This window comes from Bradysia coprophila, unplaced genomic scaffold (genome assembly GCF_014529535.1).
Source record: "Bradysia coprophila strain Holo2 unplaced genomic scaffold, BU_Bcop_v1 contig_24, whole genome shotgun sequence".
NCBI classification, from domain to species: Eukaryota; Metazoa; Arthropoda; class Insecta; order Diptera; family Sciaridae; genus Bradysia; species Bradysia coprophila.
The window spans coordinates 1,710-22,739 of record NW_023503501.1 but is presented as its reverse complement, the minus strand read 5'-3'; the positions used below and the strand labels follow the sequence as shown (position 1 = coordinate 22,739).

General features: G+C 36.5%; 2 protein-coding genes, 1 long non-coding RNA gene and 1 pseudogene across 8 annotated transcripts; all 4 read left to right on the top strand.

The window, feature by feature from the left end:
* The first annotated feature begins 8,506 nt into the window (after positions 1–8,506).
* On the top strand, positions 8,507–8,715 carry LOC119077761. Its single transcript, XR_005087866.1, has 2 exons — positions 8,507–8,597; positions 8,652–8,715. It is a non-coding gene; the product is annotated as an uncharacterized LOC119077761 (long non-coding RNA).
* Positions 8,716–10,534: 1,819 nt separating this feature from the next.
* LOC119077753 (odorant receptor 67d-like) lies at positions 10,535–18,684 on the top strand. Of its 6 annotated transcripts, none has more exons than XM_037185060.1 (9): positions 10,543–10,622; positions 10,702–10,815; positions 10,870–11,208; positions 11,269–11,695; positions 13,263–13,353; positions 13,416–13,515; positions 13,597–13,686; positions 13,730–13,897; positions 13,960–14,157. In XM_037185060.1, the coding sequence occupies exons 1-9, from the start codon at positions 10,611–10,613 to the stop codon at positions 14,008–14,010; spliced, it is 1,392 nt and encodes a 463-aa protein (XP_037040955.1). In that variant the 5' UTR covers positions 10,543–10,610; the 3' UTR covers positions 14,011–14,157. The 6 variants fall into 6 exon arrangements, with proteins under 6 accessions (XP_037040958.1, XP_037040961.1, XP_037040955.1 ...); XM_037185061.1 differs by having other exon boundaries at positions 10,546–10,622; positions 13,742–13,897; XM_037185063.1 differs by lacking the exons at positions 13,730–13,897; positions 13,960–14,157 and adding an exon at positions 18,570–18,670 and having other exon boundaries at positions 10,535–10,622.
* On the top strand, positions 11,714–13,154 carry LOC119077756. The gene is made up of 3 exons (XM_037185069.1): positions 11,714–12,504; positions 12,727–12,751; positions 12,800–13,154. Exons 1-3 carry the CDS (start codon positions 11,932–11,934, stop codon positions 13,147–13,149), a joined length of 948 nt encoding a protein of 315 aa, XP_037040964.1. The 5' UTR covers positions 11,714–11,931; the 3' UTR covers positions 13,150–13,154.
* On the top strand, positions 16,780–18,193 carry LOC119077757 (annotated as a pseudogene).
* Positions 18,685–21,030: the final 2,346 nt, after the last annotated feature.

Below are 21,030 nucleotides of genomic sequence, written 5' to 3'. Positions count from 1 at the left end.
CATCACGAGTTACGAACTACGTTTTTTGTGCCGTAACGATCATAATGAGACGAAACCACAACAACATAAACAAAGATATCACTCTACAAACTCTACAACAATTTTATCAACTATCATGCACACTCGATTGCGTCCGAAAACGTATATATGAAATTCCATTGTCGGCCGGAGAGAGCGTCCGTCAAAGTTACTTTTATGGCCGCAAATACGTCTCTCTGACAAGTACTGAATAATTGAACTTTTCGATCGTAGGTGCAGTGACGAAATACGTCGAATTATGATCGTAAGGCACAAATAGTTATTTACGTATCTGTTGTGGACGGTTTATTTTAGGCAATTTCGCGGATTGTAGCCCGAACGAAGTGAGGGCGACAAGCGAAAGTGCCTAAAATAAACCGTCCACAACAGATACGTAAATAACTATTTGTGCCTTACGATCATAATTCGACGTATTTCGTCACTGCACCTACGATCGAAAAGTTCAATTATTCAGTACTTGTCAGAGAGACGTATTTGCGGCCATAAAAGTAACTTTGACGGACGCTCTCTCCGGCCGACAATGGAATTTCATATATACGTTTTCGGACGCAATCGAGTGTGCATGATAGTTGATAAAATTGTTGTAGAGTTTGTAGAGTGATATCTTTGTTTATGTTGTTGTGGTTTCGTCTCATTATGATCGTTACGGCACAAAAAACGTAGTTCGTAACTCGTGATGAAAGCAGAATTTTTCATCACTCGTAACGAAAAATACTATTTCGTCCGTAAAGCTCCATTCGAAATATACTACCACTCGGGCAAGCTCTCATGTGCGTACTCGTCTCGTTATATACTTTACATAGCTGTAACATACTGTTACCGGGAAATTCCAACATTTTTACAGGGAAATCCCATTATTATTACTCGGAAATTTGGTCGAATTTTAGTGAGTACCTGGAAAAATCGGGAAATCAGATTCGGATAACTGGAAGAAAACATTATTTGCACACACGGGTGAGTTTGCTTATATGAAATCTCTTTTTCCTCCTCTCCATACAAATTTTGACATTAGACCATACCTATAGAGTATACTTTCATTAGATATAACAATTACGACATCTGAAGATTTATGTCAGAAAACTGCACAAACGAAAGGAAAACCGCTGTTTTCCTGACTCCTGGTTTCTGAAGCACGAACCCCATTTTCAGAGACCATAGATTGTCTGATTGGTCTAGTCAATATTTATCATTGGACATATATCACATCAGGTTTCGAGCAGGCTGTTCGATGAAAACTGAATAAAGTAAGCGAAAGCACATAAAACAGGCTGTTTTTCTCACGCTAACGCCAATAGCTACTGTTTCACAGACCCGATCTTCTCAAAAATTAAATATTTTGGTTTGCCTCGTCAATTCCTATCATTTGACATATCGCACTACACGAGTTATGATTAAAAACTAGTGAAAGACAGGCGAAACCATAGAGGTAGACTACCTAGAGGAATTATGACCCGAAATTCATTGAAAAATTATATCACACACACCACTAACACGAAAACGTCAACTTTGTTTTATTTTGACGTTATGAGTCCCTTTATTTTTGACATTAAGAGTCCCTTTTTCTGTCTGTACACGAAGCTGTCACACACACACTCAAATATATGATTTTTCATTTTAATTTGTCAGTTTGTTCTATTGAGAGGGCCCTTGGGCGAAACAAAAACACTGTTCCTGGAACTCGTTTCGATTCCTGTTTTAGAGCACTTCCTGTTGAGTTTCAATAACTGTTCTTTTGTGTGCAAAAATGATATATTTTCGATGGTAAGCTTCGTATCCGCTTCTTTTCTGGAAAGAGTGGGGCCATCGCTTTGTGTCAATAAGTGTTGGCTTCGAACGAATAAGAATAATAAATCTTTGTGGTGGTGTAACCTTACTAAGAGAAAACGTAATAGTTCACTAAAATTGGCACAAATTCTGAGTTTTCTCATAGTAGGCTGCATCACCACAAACGGACACAATTTTGTAATAACCAAGTTTCTGCCATTTAAAAACATGGGTATAGAGTGTTCTTATGAAAGAGAAAGACATATTTTAACAAGTACCCCAAGGCAAGTTATAATAAACTGGTCTTCGGTCCTCTCGCTCCGATCATAACACTCTATTGCAAAATCCTGCTGAATCACGAACACTTTTCCAGAAAGGACGCGGATACGAACTCTTGCTGCAGATAGCGACGCGAAAGAGATCTAATAGGAGAATGATGTTTAGAAACTAAAAAGAAATGTGATAGAGTTTTCTCATATTTTAGTACATTTTGTCATAAAATTACAGCTGTCACTGCGCTTATTTTCATGTGAACCAACTTCATTGCTGTGACATTTCATCTGAATGAATCAATGTGAAGTTGTTTCACAAAAAAATAGTCCAGTAAGAATGAAGTATTATAAAAAAAATATGGCGCCTCTACAGGCCAACCGACTAGGCGAATTCAAATTTATCTTTTGTTCTTCTGTCAAGTTTGACAGTATAACAAAAGAAAAATTTGAATTAGATCTCTTTCGCGTCGCTATGTGCAGCTACACACAGTAAATTATCATCGAAACTACAACATTTTTTCGCACAAATTTAGGCTACAATTAGGCTTTGTGGCGAATCGCCTTAAGGGCAAATTCAGGACATTTCATTGATAACAGCTGCAGGTAGCAATCAGAAAACAGGTGTCAATTTATGATCCTATTCTTTATTGTTGAAGAAAATTAAATAAATTGAAAGAGTTTTAAATAAAAATGATTTCAAGCTGAAAAAATAATTATTTTGAAATTCTTGTGACACATTTTCCGCAGAAAAGTACACATGACACGATGCACTTCTGTAAATTATATTTCCTATTTACTGAAACAAATAAAATTGTTATCGAAACGGGTGTTCATTTCATTTCATTTATTTCATCAAAAAAAAAATGTTCCACTTAACATGAGCTGCGTAAATCTAGTTTCTGGCCAACTTCGTATCAGTTTACTTCAAATCTACCTAAACTTTCAAGTTCTGTTCCAATTGAAAATAATAAATTTCATTTATCAGATCGGATCATCTTCAATTCAGCCACGATTCGCACGTATTTCAGTTAAAATGAAGCACATTCTGATCTTAGCATTGGTAGTGATGCTGTACGTGTCCGATATTGTGTGTGTTCCAGCAACACTATGCCGATTTCCTTTCCGATCCGCTACTTGTTATCAATTGAAAATTCGAAACGGGTATGACGGAGAAACGTGGGCAGGACGATGCTCTGACGTGAATCCTGATTTTCGGCACCGCTTTGACCAAATTTCTAAGCATTGAACCAGTACGTCACTCCTCCTTTAGCTCTACACTAACCATCTGCGTTGTATGTATGCCACTCACTTGGCCCTATGAGACGATCACCATTTTGATATTTCAAGACCACACCATTTACAGCTCCATACACGCAAACAACTCCATCGTCGGAGCATCGTCCTGCCCACGCTTCTCCGTCATACCCGTTGCGAATTTTCAATTGATAATGAGTACCGGATCGGTAAGGAAATCGGCATAGTGTTGCTGGAACACACACACACAATACCGGACACGTACATCATCACCACCAATACTAAGATCAGACTGTGCTTCATTTTAAATGAAAAACGTGCGATTCGTGGCTGAATTGACGATGATCCGATCTAATAAATGGAAGTTGGAAATTGGAACAGAACTGGAAAGCTTAGCTCGATTTGAATTAAACTGATACGAAGTTGACCAGAATGGTTCGTATTTATCATAGAGGTATTTATACGGAGAGCAGAGGGTCAATCGAAAACACGTTTCGATAATAATTCCATTTGTTTCAGTAACGAAAATGATGTGTAATAATTAAATAATGCAACGCACTTCAAGCAAAAGTGGTACTCTAGGGTACTGAAACTTGACAGTGCTCCATACAAAATTTTACACTGTAAAAAGAGTGGGGATAAAATTTCATACAAAATAGTACTCTATTTGGCAGCTGTCATTAACACTGTAAAAAGAGTGGGGATAAAATTTCATACAAAATAGTACTCTATTTGGCAGCTATCATTAACAGCACTTTTGCTTGAAGTGCGTTGAATAATGTCAAAATGTGTGACACTGAATTTTTTCATGACTCATCAAAATGCATTATCAATGTAAAGCAATTAGGAAAAGTAATTTAGAGCAGTGCATATCGTGTCTGGGAAAAAATGTGTCACCGGAATTTCAATTCACGCCGTAAGTGTGCCTAAAATTTGAATTTTAAACGATTCGATGAAAAAGTGAACCAAAAAATACATTTTAACGCTTCCTTGTATGAAAAGACGCTACGGTAGAAAGACCTCCGCACTTTCAATTTTGAATTTCGACCGCACTTACGGCGTGAATTCAATTTTTTTTTTCAATTATTCCTCCTTCAACAATAAAAACTAGAATTGCAAATTGACACCTGTTTTCTAATTGCTACCTGTAGCCGTTGTCAATTATATGTCCTGAATTTTACCTCAATGTCTCACCAAATTTTAGAATTTGTCCTATTTTACTTCATCAATGTCCTAAATTGGGCCGTATTTATGTCAAACAACTATGTCCTCAATCATAGCACTCTCAAGCACCGAAGCTGGCTTTGACGTCACTCAAATAGAGTGCTGAAACAATCAAATTTGGCTATTCCTTTTCACACAATGTTTATCAAAAAATTAAAAAGAATAGATGTAATTTTGGCGTTTTCCGGCCGACAATGCTATGCCTCAATTAGCAATGAAAGTATACTCTATAGGTCAAGGCTGTAAACTTTGGGGAAAAATTCACCACATCATCACGGCGATGACAATCATCACAGTAGGTGAATTTTTGTATGAAATCCGCCATGTTATCATCAAGTGAGGTGTGTCACCCGCGTATCTGTATCTGTGTGACCTCCCCAAAGTTTACAGCCTTGCTATAGGTATGGTCTAAAGTCAAAATTTGCAAGGTTCTGAAAGAACAGGTTAAGACACTTTCGAGTTGATCACGAAGGAATAAAAATTTTCCTGTAGGTTGGAAAATTTTATATGACGATTTCAACTTAACAAAAAAAATGGTTTTCAAGTTGACTTTTAAATAAACAATATACATGTCTAAATTGTCAAGATTGGTGTTTCACCCGCCTTCGTAAGTGTCTTAACCTCTTCTTTCAGAACCTTGCTTACATAGGCTCTGCTGTAATCTACTATTCCTTCATTTATGCGTTCGGTAAATTTTCGTTTTTGATTCAGGCGTAAATTTAACGCAAAGACGGACCATTAACTTTTAATTGTTCCTCATTACTGCCGTGTGTATTTGAAGAACATTTAATTATGGACAAATTTTTTCGATAACGGCACCGAAAAAACAGCAGGGCAGCACTTCAGTTAAGTAGTCATATTCTGCTTAGACTATGACACTTTAAATTGAAAAATTAATTGACGTAGCTGTTGGCAGTGCCGGACTGGCTCAAAATGGCCATTCGGGAATCGCCCGAACGCCCATAGGGCCAGTTCGGCAATGGCTGTTGGTGAGATTAAGAAAAAAAATTACTGGAAAGTTGCTGAAAGTAGCTGCGTAGGATCATACCTACGAATGATTGTCTACGTACAATAAGAAATCGCACATAGTAATTATACTAAGGGCATGTGAAATTTCGTTAGTTACCATGGAAGAGGAATATTACCTTTTTGAAGCGAAAATTGGAAATTACTTCCCACTTATTGAATGTTTACACTAGCCGAACAAATTAATCATTCAACTCGAAGCCGATTTCAATTTTGGATAAGATTTGAATCGTATTCAATGACTAAATTGACATAAGTTTCCGGTAATAGATTATCAATGCAATAAAGTTTACACTATCGCTTTCTTATCAGACGCAATTTAACAAATGTCTATACGCTAACCGATGTCATTATTTCCGAGAACAGATTGCAAGTTATCCAAATAGATACGCATACCTATAAGAAGTTGAAATATATTTTGCAAGAAATCAAAATTATTAGACCCGTACGAAGTACTGGGGTCTTATAGGTTTACGCATACGTTTGTAACACGTCGAATTGGACTCCCTGAGCAAGGGGAAACCTATTGTGGTTGTCCAGAGATGCCAAATCAGTGGGGAAAAATGTCCGTCTGTCCGTCTGTCTGCACGATAACTTGAGTAAAACGCATCCGATTTTGAAAATTCTTTTTTTTCCCGTTTGGTAATGTCAAAAGACAGGCTAAGTTCGAAGATGAGTGATTTTGGATCGACCACTCCCGAGCTGTGGCCCAATAAGTGCTTTACGGTTTTTCGAAGATATCTCCGGACATTTAAACGTTAAACTTGTAAGTAATACGTCAAATAAAAGGTATTTACAATACCGATCGACAAAAAAAGAGTTTATGGAAATCGGATGACCGACTCGTGAGTTAGACCCCTTGGTGTGGAACAGGCACAGGGCGGCAAGCAGTTTTTGCTTGTAGGTCGGCCACATTTGAACATATTTCGTCATATTTTAGCTTTATTAGATAGGTATTGACCGTACCAATCAGGGAAAAAAAAGTTTTTCAAATTATGTTCTCCGGAGCGTGAGCTAGGTCTCTTGGAGTGAGCTCTTATCTGGCTACTCGGAAGTACAGTGAACGTGGTGTATTTTGACAATATCTCGAGTAAATTTTGACCGAATTTCATGAATTTTTTTTTTGTTTGAAAGGTATTAACGAATGTAAAGCGTCGGTACTATTTCCGGTCTCCTAACAAAATGGCTGCCGGCGGCCATATTGGATTTTAGTAAAATAGAAATATCTTGGGAAAAATGATACTTAGAGAGTTTCTGTTAACATGGAAATAATTTGTTATGTGTGTGGGGTTTCAGGGATTCCATATACGGACATCTATATATACCTATATACAGCTATATTGAGCTATATACAGGCATATAGAGCTATATAATAGCATATATTTATCTGTGAAATGTTTATTTATAGTGAAATATAGTTAAATATAGCGGTATATAGCTGTTTAAATAGGAATTTATGAAATTTGTCTTCGTACGGGGCTGTCTATATTGCCTCCGGCAATTTAGTTGTATATGATAACAAGGCAAAGAGTGGATAATGTAAGTGATTTTAAAGGGAGAATAGTTTTTCAGCAGAGAAGAAAATGAAGTAAGAGAAATGAAGAGTTTCACATTAAAGGCTTTTGATACGAATAGGTGTTTCGTACGGGTCGGCGTTAGCTATGTTTTTCGTTATTTTGCCTTATTGTCGTTGAAATAGAATTCCACTGGAAGCCTGGGTTTCTGTTCGTTGTTTGTTTCTTGTTTTTGTGATTGTCTCTCAACTAACACACAATCGATGCACATCAAAAATCATGATTATTATAGAATTTTGGAGACGTTGGCACCCGAAGTCTTAAGTCTAAATTTAAATCTGAATAGATCATGTGCCCGCCCGCATTTATTTGCCAAATTATAATGAAATTACGCTTATCTTATTAGCGCGTGTAAATGTGTCACAATTCTAGGAAAATTTTGAATGAACAATAAAATCAAATTTTAAAACTCGTTATAAACGATAACGTTTAATGAAATCATTTCAAGAACTCTCAAACCAGGTGAGTATTGAATTACTAGCGAAAAAAGTAATGGCAAAACCACCCGGCCACTGAACATGTTTCTTTTACCACACTACCAGAAACTGTTCCCCTTTCCATTTATGATCTTTCAGTTTATTGTAAAAAGTACAATGTTAGAACTGAAAAGCTGGTGAAACCTTGATCATCTACCAGGTAAATGAGGATTTCGTTTGATTGTGGTGGATTTTGAAGATTGTCTAATAGAAACAGTTCGATTAAGGCGTATCGACCATTTCACCTTCCTGATTTTTCAACTTCAACTCCTTCAACTTATTTGCAATGACTAAGTGGCTACAAAAACCAATCGGCCACGGGGGAACGATCATAAAAGTCCTTATACACTAACAAAAAAGTGTTAGAAATCTCCATTGACTCCCGGAAATCTGCTATTCCTGTTCCAGTTGTACCGCCCGTACTAAATGCAGTCAGTGTAAAGGGTTTTCGTACTTCAAATGTTAACAGAGGTAAAAGCAACGCACTTCAAGCAAAAGTTCTTCGCGTGACAGCTGCCAAATAGAGAACTATTTTTTATGAAAAATGTTTCCAGATTTTTTTCAGTGACCCGTTTTAGTATACTTTATGTAGAATGCCACTCATGCTTGGTAAAATAAATTATTTCTGATTTGTATCGTTTAAACCGATTGAGGTATTACGTTCACTTGCGTCACATCCATCGTTGTTTTTTTTAAACCAAAGTTACATTATTTGCACGAGTATCGCGTTATTGCCCTTGTTTGCATTTATTTACGCAAAGGCTTAACCTTATTCTATCGCTGTGCAGAATCGAGATTAACCAATCTTATCACTTTTCACATGCAATTTTTTTTATATTTCTAAATATTCTACCTCATCTTAAGCTTAAAAGTGAAATTAAATTTTCAGTTTAGTAGAAGATTGCTTTCGAAAATCATGAAGATTTTGTTTCTCTTCACATTATTTGTGATTTACGTGAAAGTTTCTAGTGAGTACCTTACAGATCCTAAAAAATGTCCAATAATTACTGATAATATTTCAGATGGATCTGATTGTGAAAATGACTGGATCGCGTATAACGAAGACTTGTGTCTCAAATTATTTTACAAACCAATGACGTATAGTGAGGCGGTAAAGTTTTGCTCTGATCAAAGTGACTTAATTAACAGGCCATCACTGATTCAAGTGAATCCATTGCAACTGTACAGTTTCCTCGCTCAAATTGGCCAATTTACGAGTCGTAACATTTGGATTGAACAGCCAAATTCAAACGCCAATACATGTTTGCAAATCGATCCGTTGGGAGGCGATTCTGCAGCATGGGATGAAGTGCAACAACCATGCGCTCCGAGAATAGCCAGAGTAGGAAGTACAGGTGGCAATGCTGATGTTCTTGATTCATGGTTGCCAACTAATGGTTGGTCAAAAAGAATTAATACTGGAAAATTTGAAGGTCCGGGAACAGGAACTAAATTTTTGGTTGAAGGCTGTGAGGTTCGACCGATTAACACAGCTGTTAGAATTTGGAAACGTGTTGAATAATTTGTCGATGATGTTGATTTGTAACAATTTGCAATGATAAACTATAATAATGATAAACACGTACGAGTTTTCATTTCAAATTACATATTCACAAGCCCGTTTATTAGTGCATTGCTTATTTGTGGGTGAAGAAGGCTATCACGACGGAGGAGGAATCTTGTTAATCCCTCTCCAAGATAACCAAATTATCTCGTAAAATCGTGAGGTATTTTATGCGCGATGTGTTCGGATGTCAAAATTAGTCAACTAGGGGAATTCAAAAATTACACTTCAGGCCTGTTGTCTGCTTTCGCTTATGTGATAATATTACTATACAAGGGAAGGAATTTGAAATTTCGTATTCAGATGAGTAAATGTGTCCGATGGCTTTAATCGTGATACGAAATATTAAATTCCTTCCCGAGTGTAGTATGACGTTTTCCTTTACGAAGGAGGAAAAGACTTTTTCCTAGGGATGGAAAGTCCATTTTCCCTCCCTAGTAAAGGGAAATTACCAAGTAAAATTACCAATCAAATGTGGAAATGTGAAAAAATGTGACATATAATTACTGGGTGAATAGTGTCACTCTCAAGCAATGTAACCGATGTAAAGAAAGTTTGACGTAAAATATCTCCGAAAAAGAGCCAAACATTAAATTCCTTTGGACTGGTCTCTTTTTAAATGCTAACTTAACACTTTCACACCGTCGGCTCTATTGTCCATTTACTTAACAGAACCATCTTCGCAAGTTCAACTTTTATCTTTTTTAAATGTGGGATTTAACCAATTGTAATGATGAGCCACTGTAAAAATTATTAATATTGTGTCCACGCACTTACACCGTTTTGCGCTCCGTTTACGAACGAATAATGGAAGCTCCTCCCATTTCTCATTGTTTAAAAGTGAACGGAGAACTAAACGGAGTAAGTGCGATCGCAGCTTTAAGACAAAAATGTGAAATTGCCAAGATCAAGGCGGATTCCGGATGTGGAACGAGTAGGACTTGTGATCCGGAATCTGATGACATTAAAAATTACCTGATTACGGAATTCGAAAATTTTCCGTTATTTTGGTGCTGTATTGGTCGGTGATATGGAATTCGATTGGAAGCCTGGGTGCCTGTTTTTTGCCTAACGGATGCTATCAAAAACCCGTAAGAATGATTTTAATTTTTATAGGAAAATGATCAGCACCTAGTCGTCACAATGTAGATACTACACTAGGAGTACATAGTCTACTCATCGAAAATTCATCGCACAATAAAATCAATTTTATAATTCTAAATAGTGTTATGCGCATAATAATATTGTTAATAATTTAGTGAAATTTTGTTAATAATTCGTAATGTAAAAATTGCGTCAGTGATGATTAATTTTCAATTTTCTATAAAAAAATACCTCCAGCTATATTCGAATATCCTTTCTGTTGGCTATTACCTCGTAGTACACCTCAGAGAGAGGATATTATTCAGTTGCTAACATGACTTCAAAGGTATAAATAGACAGTTAGACTGACTTAGACGGGTAATGAGGAACAACAATCTGATTAAAACATTTTTTCGGATAAACAGGCGACGAAGAAGTCTACGGAAGATGAGTTTGAGGAGTACACCCACCAGTTGAATGGTTCACCGTTGAACGTCCCTCTAGATACAGGAACGAGAAACCCAGCCAAATTCACTAAGGTTCGAATTACGAATCCAATAAAATGAACAAAGTTAAAACGTAGAATTGCTAAGACCAAGGTAACGACGGATTCCGGATTCGGAATTAGTGGGACTAGGCTCGAACAAATTCATCAGTCGGACCAATTGAGAGTAACTTCTGAGCAGGAATCTGATGAAGACATGGAAAATTACTTGATCTTTGAACGGGATTTGAAATTTTTTGGTTTTTTTGGTGATATATTGGGCGTTGATATGGTATTCGATTGGAAACCTGGGTTTCTGTTTTGTGTCAGTTTGTTTCTCATTTTTGTGATTGTCTCTCAACTTACATACACACAATATCTGCACGTCGTAAATAAGAACTACTATAGGCTTTTGGAGACGTTGGCATGCTACGGCATCACGATATCGGTGAGCATTACGTTTTGGGTAACGGAACATAGTCAGCTACCACTCTCTTTTCAATTTTAGATGGTGATAAAAATTGTGTTATTCCTCAAAAGTTACAAAGCAATGAAAGCACTGATCAATTCTACAATTAGGGTGTGTAAAGCGAATGGAAGGGGCTATCGAGCCGCTAAAATCCGAGACCGTTTGCTATACAATTCTCGATTCTACATGTGGACCACCATTGTTGTTATGGCATCAATTACCATTTTTCTCGCTTATCCAACCAAAGCTTTTCTTGTTGATCATGAACTCATTTCCTTACTGCCAATCGAATATATTTTTGTGGACTTGTCAACATTGTATGGATTTATTACGGCAAACCTAATATCGTCGCTATTAGGAGTTTTTGCCAACGTTGCTACCGCGTACGCTATCCAAATAATTGTCTCATTAATTCTGAACTACTCCATATTCGTTGATATGTTTGAAGAAGATGTGAAGTCTTTAGATGATTTTAAAACGATAATCAACGAATCTGAAAAGCTCGGTCTTCATATTAATCCATCCAAATGTGAATTGTTTTTCCTTTCAGAAAAAATCGACGAAGAAATTGTTTCAAAATTTAATACCATCTGTCCAGAAATTTGCGTAACAACAAAGGAGGACCTGAATCTACTTGGCGCACCCCTTTTCGAAGAAGGCTTCATTAAGTTTTCTGAAAAAGTTTTGAGCAAGTTGAAGGTTATGTTCGAGCGTTTGAAACTTCTTAATTCTCATACGGCTTTATTTCTTTTAAAAAACTGTTTTGCCGTTCCGAAACTTACATATTTGCTCAGAACGTCACCAGCATGGAAATTCGAAGTTTTCATATCATCTTTCGATGACGAAATTAAGGACCTTCTGGAAACAATCCTAAATATTGATATGAATGACCAACAATGGACTCAAGCCACATTGCCTATCAATTTTGGGGGCCTTGGTATAAGGAAACTACAAGACATTTCTTTGCCAGCTTTCCTTAGCTCTTCATTTGGAGTTAAAAGTCACGTCTCTCATATTCTCAATTTTCAAGATACGACTTTTATTGTTCATTTAGATGAAGCTTTGGAAAAATGGAAAAGTTTAAATGATCTTCAAGCACCTTCTATCAAGCATTTGCAAAAGAATTGGGACTTAATTAACGTTCAACGGATAATGAATGAGAACTTCAAGTTTACATTGAAAACGGACATAGCACGTTTCAAAGCTTTGCAATGTAAAGAATCAAATGCCTGGTTACATTCAATACCATCATCAAACATTGGAACAGTCATGGACAACAATACAATCCGAATTTGCATTGGCTTACGTTTAGGCTGCAATATTTGTTCAACACACACATGCATATGCGGTTCTCTGGTGTTGCCTAATGGTTTACATGGATTGAGCTGCTCAAAATGTATTGCAAAATATGAACGGCATATCATAATGAATGATATCATCCACAGATCATTATCATCATTGCATATTCCCGCTAACTTAGAACCAAGGGGTTTGTCAAGAAATGACGGAAAAAGACCGGATGGTGTTACACTGACTCCATGGTTGAAAGGAAAACCACTCGTTTGGGATGCAACCTGTGTCGATACTTTCGCAGACTCATATTTATCAAAAACATCTACAAAGGCTAGACAACTTGCAGATTATGCAGCGTCTCAGAAGCACAAACATTATTCAGAACTTTTGTCTTCTAACAATTACATTCTATTAGCCTTCGCTGTTGAAACTATGGGCCCGTGGAGTGAAGAAGCATTAAATTTCGTAGACAAAATCGGCCATAAACTACAAGAGTTGACTGGAGACAAAAGATCAAAATTCTTTCTAATACAGAGAATGTCAATGGAAATACAAAGACACAACGCCGCTTGTATTATGGGCACAATTTCCCCGAATAAACCATTGGAAGAAGTTTTCTATTTATAAATATGTTAAACTTGTAATATAAAATGAAAATGAATTTCTTCATACAAAAAAAAAAAAAAAAAAAAAAAAAAAAAAAAAAAAAAAAAAAAAAAAAAAAAAAAAAAAAAATTTAGATGAGGTATGTAACCGAGTATCAGGTGCAACTTTCACCTATCGACATTCATTCCTGAGAAACTTTTGTCGGATACAGCAAGACATGGATGCGTAAATCAAACTTTAGCAAAAATTAAATGAAAAAAATGAATTTTATAAAAAATCTCTTTCAGATATGTGGTAGAAGTGAAGAGAGTCCTGGATGGTTACATTTACCATTATTTCATTGCTTCGTATTTAGGCCAAATCATTTGTTTGTTTCAAATTGTTGTCGTAAGTTCTTTTTTAAACTATAACTGTCATTAAAATAATCGTTCAATGCACATCCTACCATCCTGATAACTACCATACAAGAGTGATTGGAAAAGTGGTTACGCCATTGCATATGGTATGTTTTTGGAAATGATGTTCTATTGTCTAATGGGAACGAAGATATCATCTGAAGTAAGTTCCAACTCCATTGAAGCATCAATTGCCACTGACGAAGACTTTTGAACAGAATGAACGAATTATAAGTGCTCTACAAAAGTCAAATTGGTATTCATATGACGTGTACTCGCAAAAAGTATTTTTGACCTTATGGATGGCTTCTACAAACGCCAGAGAATTGCGGATAGGTCCGTTGGCACCACTAAGCGTATTGAGTGGAACGAATGTAATTGAAAAATATTCATAAGCTCGCTGATTGTCGAATACATTTTTCCTAAACGTTTTCAGGTTGTTAAGAGCATCTACACTTATTTCAATATATTGCTTGAAGTTGTTTAGGACTCTGTATTGTATTTGGATTATTCCGTATTGGTCGCCTCTGCTTCTGGTTTCGCTGACATCGGTGTCCTGCTCTTCAAAGTACCGGATGCAATTATTCTTGATGATAGCCTTGAAAGTGAATTAAATAAACGGTTGTGACCTTCATTCGGTTGTTGATCAGTGACCGCCAACAGCCCCGCCATCGCACCGCGAAGGATAGGCCCTCAACTCACTTTATTTTATTTTGCCATAGTTTTACTACAGCGAATGAATGACATCAGTAGAGTCCGTTGAACCGGCTGAGTCTAAGATGACAGAAAGTCAGCACAGTGATGAACATCAATAAGAAGTTGACATGATTCTATTGAGAAACTTCAATTGTAATACTTAGGTCGGTTAGATTTATTGATGTTTAGATTGTAGTGCAATGATGTGAATAGGTATGTAACCACCGAGTACTCTGTACGCAGTAAATCAAAGCAATACAAAGATTAAGTAATTTAGATATTACAGACCAAGCGAAACGCTTTGAAGTCTCTTTCAACTTTTAATTTTAAATTCTTGTACTCACGTATTTCTCATCGTAAGTTTATGATCTTATGTGTTATCTAAGAAGGCCGACATTCGACTCCAAGCAAAGCTGTCCGAACATTTGTGTAAGGATTTGTTTCCCTTTCGTTCGTTGAAATAAATAAACTTCACGGTCAACATTGAATCTCCAAGAAAGCAAAGGTTTGTAAGATTTATTTACAGATTACCCATTTCATATTTAAACCAACAGCAATACATTCAGTCACAGACGGAGCTGGCTCGAAACGTGCCGTAGCATTACGTCTCATTACCTTTATAGCTTACAGAATTCATACTTCAGTAGACAAAACAAGAAACTTTCTGAAAGAAAGCGTCCTTTGCTGGAAGATTAGCCAACCAAACCTATAGCAGGGACCTTCAAATTTCTTTTATTTTTATTTTCCGTTTCTTCATACTGAAATATTTAAATTCAAGGGAGGAGAGTATTCTATTCATACTCGTATACAATTCACCGCACAATAAAATCAATTTTTTGATTGGAAGCAATGGCTACAATATGCGATGCGCAATATTTATGGTGTGTCATTAATTCAGTGAAATTGAGTTAATAATTCGTAATGTAAAAATATGTCCATGATTATTAATTTACAATTTACTATGGAAGAACAACTCCCGTTCCATTCGCATAAATACTTTTTCTATTGATTACTGTTTCATGTTATTCCGTAGAGATAAGACATATTATCTTATTGTCTTGCAGACAATCAACGCACTTCAAGCATGAGTGGTACTCTAAATAGAGTACTGAAACGGGACAGTGTTTCAAACAAATTTTAACACTGTAAAAAGATCTGGAAACATTTTTCATAGAAAATAGTACTCTATTTGACAGCTGTCACTCGAAGCACTTTTGCTTGAAGTGCGTTGAGACAATCGATTATATGATAAAGGTAAATATACAATTAGACTATTACTGCGACTATCCGCATAAAAATTTATCTGGATAAGGGTTACTTCAAACGACGATTTTGGGGAGCACATCCACCAATTGAATGGTTCATCATTGAACGTTCCTTCAAACTCGGAAAATTTAGTCAAAACCAATAAGGTTTGAACAGTATGTCAATTTCAATTTTAAAAGTCAGATGATAAAGATGGATTCTTTGCTTCAATTTTGAGTTCAACGGGATACAGTGAAAGTAAATTTTGACAATAATAGTACGCAGTGAAGACAATCTACTGTAAAAAAAGGTTAAGTTAAGCCTTTAACGACAAAATATGAGCACACGAAAAAAAATCTGTTCCTGTTTCGTCTTTGCTATCCAATTGTCTTATGGTTGATAACAAGCACAAGTGGAGTCATAAATGCGATGCTAAATGTTGCACTAAATATTATGGTGTTGTATTACAACATGTATTAGTTTTTTTAAGGCACAGCCAGGAATCCCCTCAGCAGGACCGTCAACACAAATTTTCTTCAAAGTAAAATTTAGGTGTTCGTCCAATGCACAATGCATTGGTTCGTAACATATTTTGTATTGACTAATATGTTTCAAAAATACTCTGATTTTTGAATTTCTGGTTTTTCTATGATGGTGCTAAAAGTCGAGTTTTCAAAGACTTTTCGGTAGCAATCCCTAGCTCTGATAATGAAAATTGGGGAGAAATTTCCGTTTATTTCTCGACGCTTAGCAACTTAAAATTCTCTTGGGTCTGCTGTTGTGTTGCCCCTGTTTTAAGAAAATTCACCCCACCAAGACTATGACGAGAATCATCACGAGCTGGTGATTTTTTGTATCAATTCCGCCATTATATCGTTTAACTGTGGTGTATCTGTAATCTGTATCTGCGTGACCTTCCCAAAGTTAACTGCGGAAGCAAAAGTAGAATTCTATTCCTTTGGACAAGAATAAAAGATCATTTTCGTATCCATTCAAATCCATTGTTCTAAATTTCTTATTCTTCTAACTTTTTGTATTTGCCCATACTGAAATATATCAGATCGACGTAGAGTATTCATATTCATACAAACTTCACCAGTCGCCAACGCCCTTCAAGCATGATTATACTCTTCACTCTGAGTATATCTAGAAGAGAAATGAACTAGTAAGGCTTATTCCCAAACATACCACGTGTTGATGATGCGCAATATTTATGGTGTGTCAATAATTAAGTGAAATTGAGTTAATAATTCATAATGTAAAATTACAGCAATTATAATTTACAATTTACTTTGGAACAGTAACTGCCGCTCCTTTCACACAACTTTTTTTTATTGATTACTGTTTTGTAGTATTCCTTAAAGGTAAGACATACATATAGCTTTGGAGACGGTCGATAATATGACTTCTAAGGTAAATAGACAGTTAGACTATATGGCTGCAACGATCTGATTAAAAATTTATCTGGATAAAAGATGACGAAGAAGGTTTCGGACGACGGGTTTGGGGAGTACATTAATGGTTCACCGCTGAACGTCCCTCTAGATACAGGAATGAAAAACTCAGCCGAATTCACTAAGGTTCAAATTACGAATCCAATAAAATGAACAAAGTTAAAACGTAGAATTGCTAAGGCCAAGGTAACGATGGATTCCGGATTCGGAATTAGTGGGACTAGGCTCGAACAAATTCATCAGTCGGACCAATTGAGAGTAACTTCTGAACAGGAATCTGATGAAGACATGGAAAATTACTTGATCGTTGAACGGGATTTGAAAATGTTTCGTTATTTTGGTGATATATTGGGCGTTGATATTGAATTCGATTGGAAGCCTGGGTTTCTGTTTTGTGTCAGTTTGTTTCTCATTTTTGTGATTGTCTCTCAACTAACATACACACAATATCTGCACGTCGTAAATAAGAACTACTATAGGCTTTTGGAGACGTTGGCATGCTACGGCATCACGATTTCGGTGAGTATATGTTTTGGGTAGTACCAACGCACTTCAAACATGAGTGGTACTCTAAAAAGAGTACTGAAACTTGACAGTGTACGAACGATTTTTGGCACTGTAAAAAATTTTTGAACAAATTTTCATACAAAGTAGTACTCTATTTGGCAGCTGTCATTAGAAGCATTTTTGCTTGAAGTGCGTTGGTAGCACGGAACATAGTCGGTTGTAACCACTCTTTTTCCAATTTTAGATGGTGTTAAAAATTGTGGTATTCCTCAAAAGTTTTCAATCAGCAAGAGCACTGATCAATTCTCGATTAGGGTATGTAAAGCGAATAAGAGTGGCGGTCGAGCAGCTAAAATTCGTGACCGTTTGCTATACAATTCTCGATTCTACATGTGGACCACCATTGTTGTTATGGCATCAATTACCATTTTTCTCGCTTATCCAACCAAAGCTTTTCTTGTGGATCATGAACTCATTTCCTTACTGCCAATCGAATATATGTTTGTGGATTTGTCAACATTTTCTGGATTTATTACGGCAAACCTTATATCATCGGTATCGGGGGTTTTTGCCAACGTTGCTACCGTATACGCTATCCAAATGATTGTCGCATTAATTCTGAACTACTCCGTGTTCGTCGATATGTTCGAAGAAGATGTGAAGTCTTTAGATGAGATGTGGAGCAAGGCATCTGATACGACTTGCACGTATCGATATTCTTTCTTAAGAAACATGTGTCGGAAACAGCAAGACATGGATGCGTAAATCGAATTTTTAATAAATTTAAATCAAGAAATTGAATTTTACGGAAATCTATTTAAGATACGTAGCAGAAGTGAAGAGACTCCTGGACGACTACATTTTCATTATTTCATTGCTTCGTATTTGGGTCAAATCATTTGTTTGTTTCAAATTGTCGTCGTAAGTTCTTTTTTAAACTATAACTATCCTTAAGACTTACGTTCAATGTACATCTTACCATCCTGATACCACCTGAAACGACCATATAAGAGTGATTGGAAAAGTGGTTACGCCATTGCATATGGAATGTTTTTGGAAATGATGTTCTATTGTCTAATGGGAACGAAGATATCATCTAAAGTAAGTTCCAACTCCATTAAAGTATCAATTGCCACTGACGAAGACTTTTGAGCAGAACGAACGAATTATGGTGCCCTACAACAATCAAATTGGTACTCATATGACATGTACTCGCAAAAAATATTTTTGATCTTATGCGTGGCTGGCTCAAATGCCAACGAAATGTGGATAGGTCCACTGGCACCACTGAGCGTTTTAACAGGATAAGATGTAATTGAAACAAGGCATCAGAACAGTCGGAGCGTTTGCTGCGACTTTAGCCCCGCACGACCCGTAATCCTATTTCGTCCGTAACCATAATACGTCCGTAGCCGTAATACGCCCGGAACCCTAATACGTCTACAACCCTCTAATGCGTCTGTTACCAAAATGCAAGTCAAGTTGGGCATGGTCAAATTTACTGAAAGTGTTCATTTTAAAATTGCGCATAGCGCAATTACGAAAGCCCGTACGAAGTACCTCTCAAATAAAACCAACAATTTACGATATTATTTTAGAAACCCAAAATTGTTGCCAACTTTCTATTGGTATTCAATTATCTCTCAAATGAATCAAAAACTAGCAAAATCGGATGAGATTTACTCGATTATGTGCAAAAAAACACTTAGGGCCGAGTAGCGGCCTTAGTCCAAGGGCCCAAATTTGAAACTTTTTTGCCACGTTATTTTCGGCATTCAATTACCTTCCACAAAAAACTAAATCTAGCAAAATCGGATGAGATTTACTCGATTTATGTGCAAAAAACACTTAGAGCCGAGTAGCGGCCTTAGTCCAAGGGCCCAAATTTGAAACTTTTTTCGACACGTTCTTTTCGGTATTCAAATATCTCTCAAATGAAACAAAATCTAGCAAAATCGGATGAGATTTACTCTATTTATGTGCAAAAAACACTTAAAGTCGAGTAGCGGCCTTAGTCCAAGGGCCCAAATTTGAAACATTTTTTGCCATCATTCTATTCGGTATTCAATTATCTCTCAAATAAAACAAAATCTAGCAAAATCGGATGAGATTTACTCCGATTTATGTGCAAAAAAACACTTAGGGCCGAGTCCAAGGGGCCCTAATTTGAAACTTTTTTCGTCACGTTCTTTTCGGTATTCAATTACCTTCCATAAAAAACTAAATCTAGCAAAATCGGATGAGATTTACTCGATTTATGTGCAAAAAACACTTAGGGCCGAGTAGCGGCCTTAGTCCAAGGGCCCAAATTTGAAACTTTTTTCGACACGTTCTTTTCGGTATTCAGTTACCTTCCATAAAAAACTAAATCTAGCAAAATCGGATGAGATTTACTCGATTTATGTGCAAAAAACACTTAGGGCCGAGTAACGACCTTTGAGCCCTCCCAACAAGCTCGCGTTGCATCTTACCCAAAAACAATGTTCAGCAACTTTGTTCTACTCGTCAATACCTTTCATTTGATATATCACAAGCAGCTATTGCGTGCGTATTTCGGTAGATATCGTCGAAAGATTTTCGAACTTGACCTTACTTTGTCGATACCAATCGGGAAAAAGAATTTGAAAAAAGTTGTGATTTACTCTTAGCTAGAGGGTCACGGACGGACGCGACGCGTCGGTGTCACCATCCACTGTTTTCACAACCGACATGTATAACTAAGAAAGACGAGGGTAAATCACTGATTTTATGACAAGGATTATATGGAATTATGTGGAATAAGACTCCAGATGATTATAAAAATCAAAAATTTAATTGAAAATTTAATGAATTCAGCGAAGATTTTAATTCTATATAAATAGCAAGAGAAGAATGTCGAAAGTTTATAAAATCTCATCTTGCGAAAATATTGAAAATATGCCCCAGATGGAGTCTCCATCATGGAGAGCAAAGACGAAATAGTTTTACTCCCTTTTCGTCTAAGTTCTGCCAATTTTGCTCGAATGTTGTTATTAACTGGACTAGTTTAACGTTAACAACTTAATTCATAACGAGTATCTACATACCGACCCTATAGTTTATATCGAGCCAACCTGAATGAATCAATAAAGCATTATCTCTTTGTCATTACTCAAGAGCACTCGTATTTTAAAGTTCCTAACCACAGACCCCTGCTTTCTCACAGGTTATGGGCCCAGTCAGCATCGCTGAATCGAATATTTCGTTATTTCCATCAGAATGTGATTTAAATGCGCCTGAATGTAAACCAGTCGGTGAATATAAACCACCCAGGTATGGTCTAATGTCACTTCGGACGATTTTAAACGATTTAAAAACGATTTAACGCACCCATTTTCAAAATTATAGACTGTTATGATCAGAGCGAGAAAACCGAAGACTATATTATAACTTGCCTTGGTACTTGTCAAAGTATTTACTTCTCTTTCAACGTGGTTACATGAGCAGCAGAGGGACAGAAGACCAGTTTATTTTAACTTGTCTTGGGGTACTTGTCAAAAATATCTTCTTCCTCTTCATCATAACACTCTATTTGACAAAATAATGAGTGCGTTCAAGATAAATCAACAGATTTTGAAGACTCGTCA

Excerpts from the sequence above, each read along its gene's own strand:
- LOC119077753 (XM_037185060.1), top strand. Across the intron at positions 13,354-13,415 it reads ATACAGCAAGACATGGATGC|ATATGTGGTAGAAGTGAAGA; the intron begins GTAAATCAAACT and ends AATCTCTTTCAG. Across the intron at positions 13,516-13,596 it reads GTTTGTTTCAAATTGTTGTC|AGTGATTGGAAAAGTGGTTA; the intron begins GTAAGTTCTTTT and ends CTACCATACAAG.
- LOC119077756 (XM_037185069.1), top strand. The coding sequence starts at position 11,932 with ATGTTCGAGCGTTTGAAACTTCTTAATTCTCATACGGCTTTATTTCTT. Across the intron at positions 12,505-12,726 it reads ACATTGGAACAGTCATGGAC|AGAAATGACGGAAAAAGACC; the intron begins AACAATACAATC and ends AGGGGTTTGTCA. Across the intron at positions 12,752-12,799 it reads TGACGGAAAAAGACCGGATG|CAACCTGTGTCGATACTTTC; the intron begins GTGTTACACTGA and ends TCGTTTGGGATG.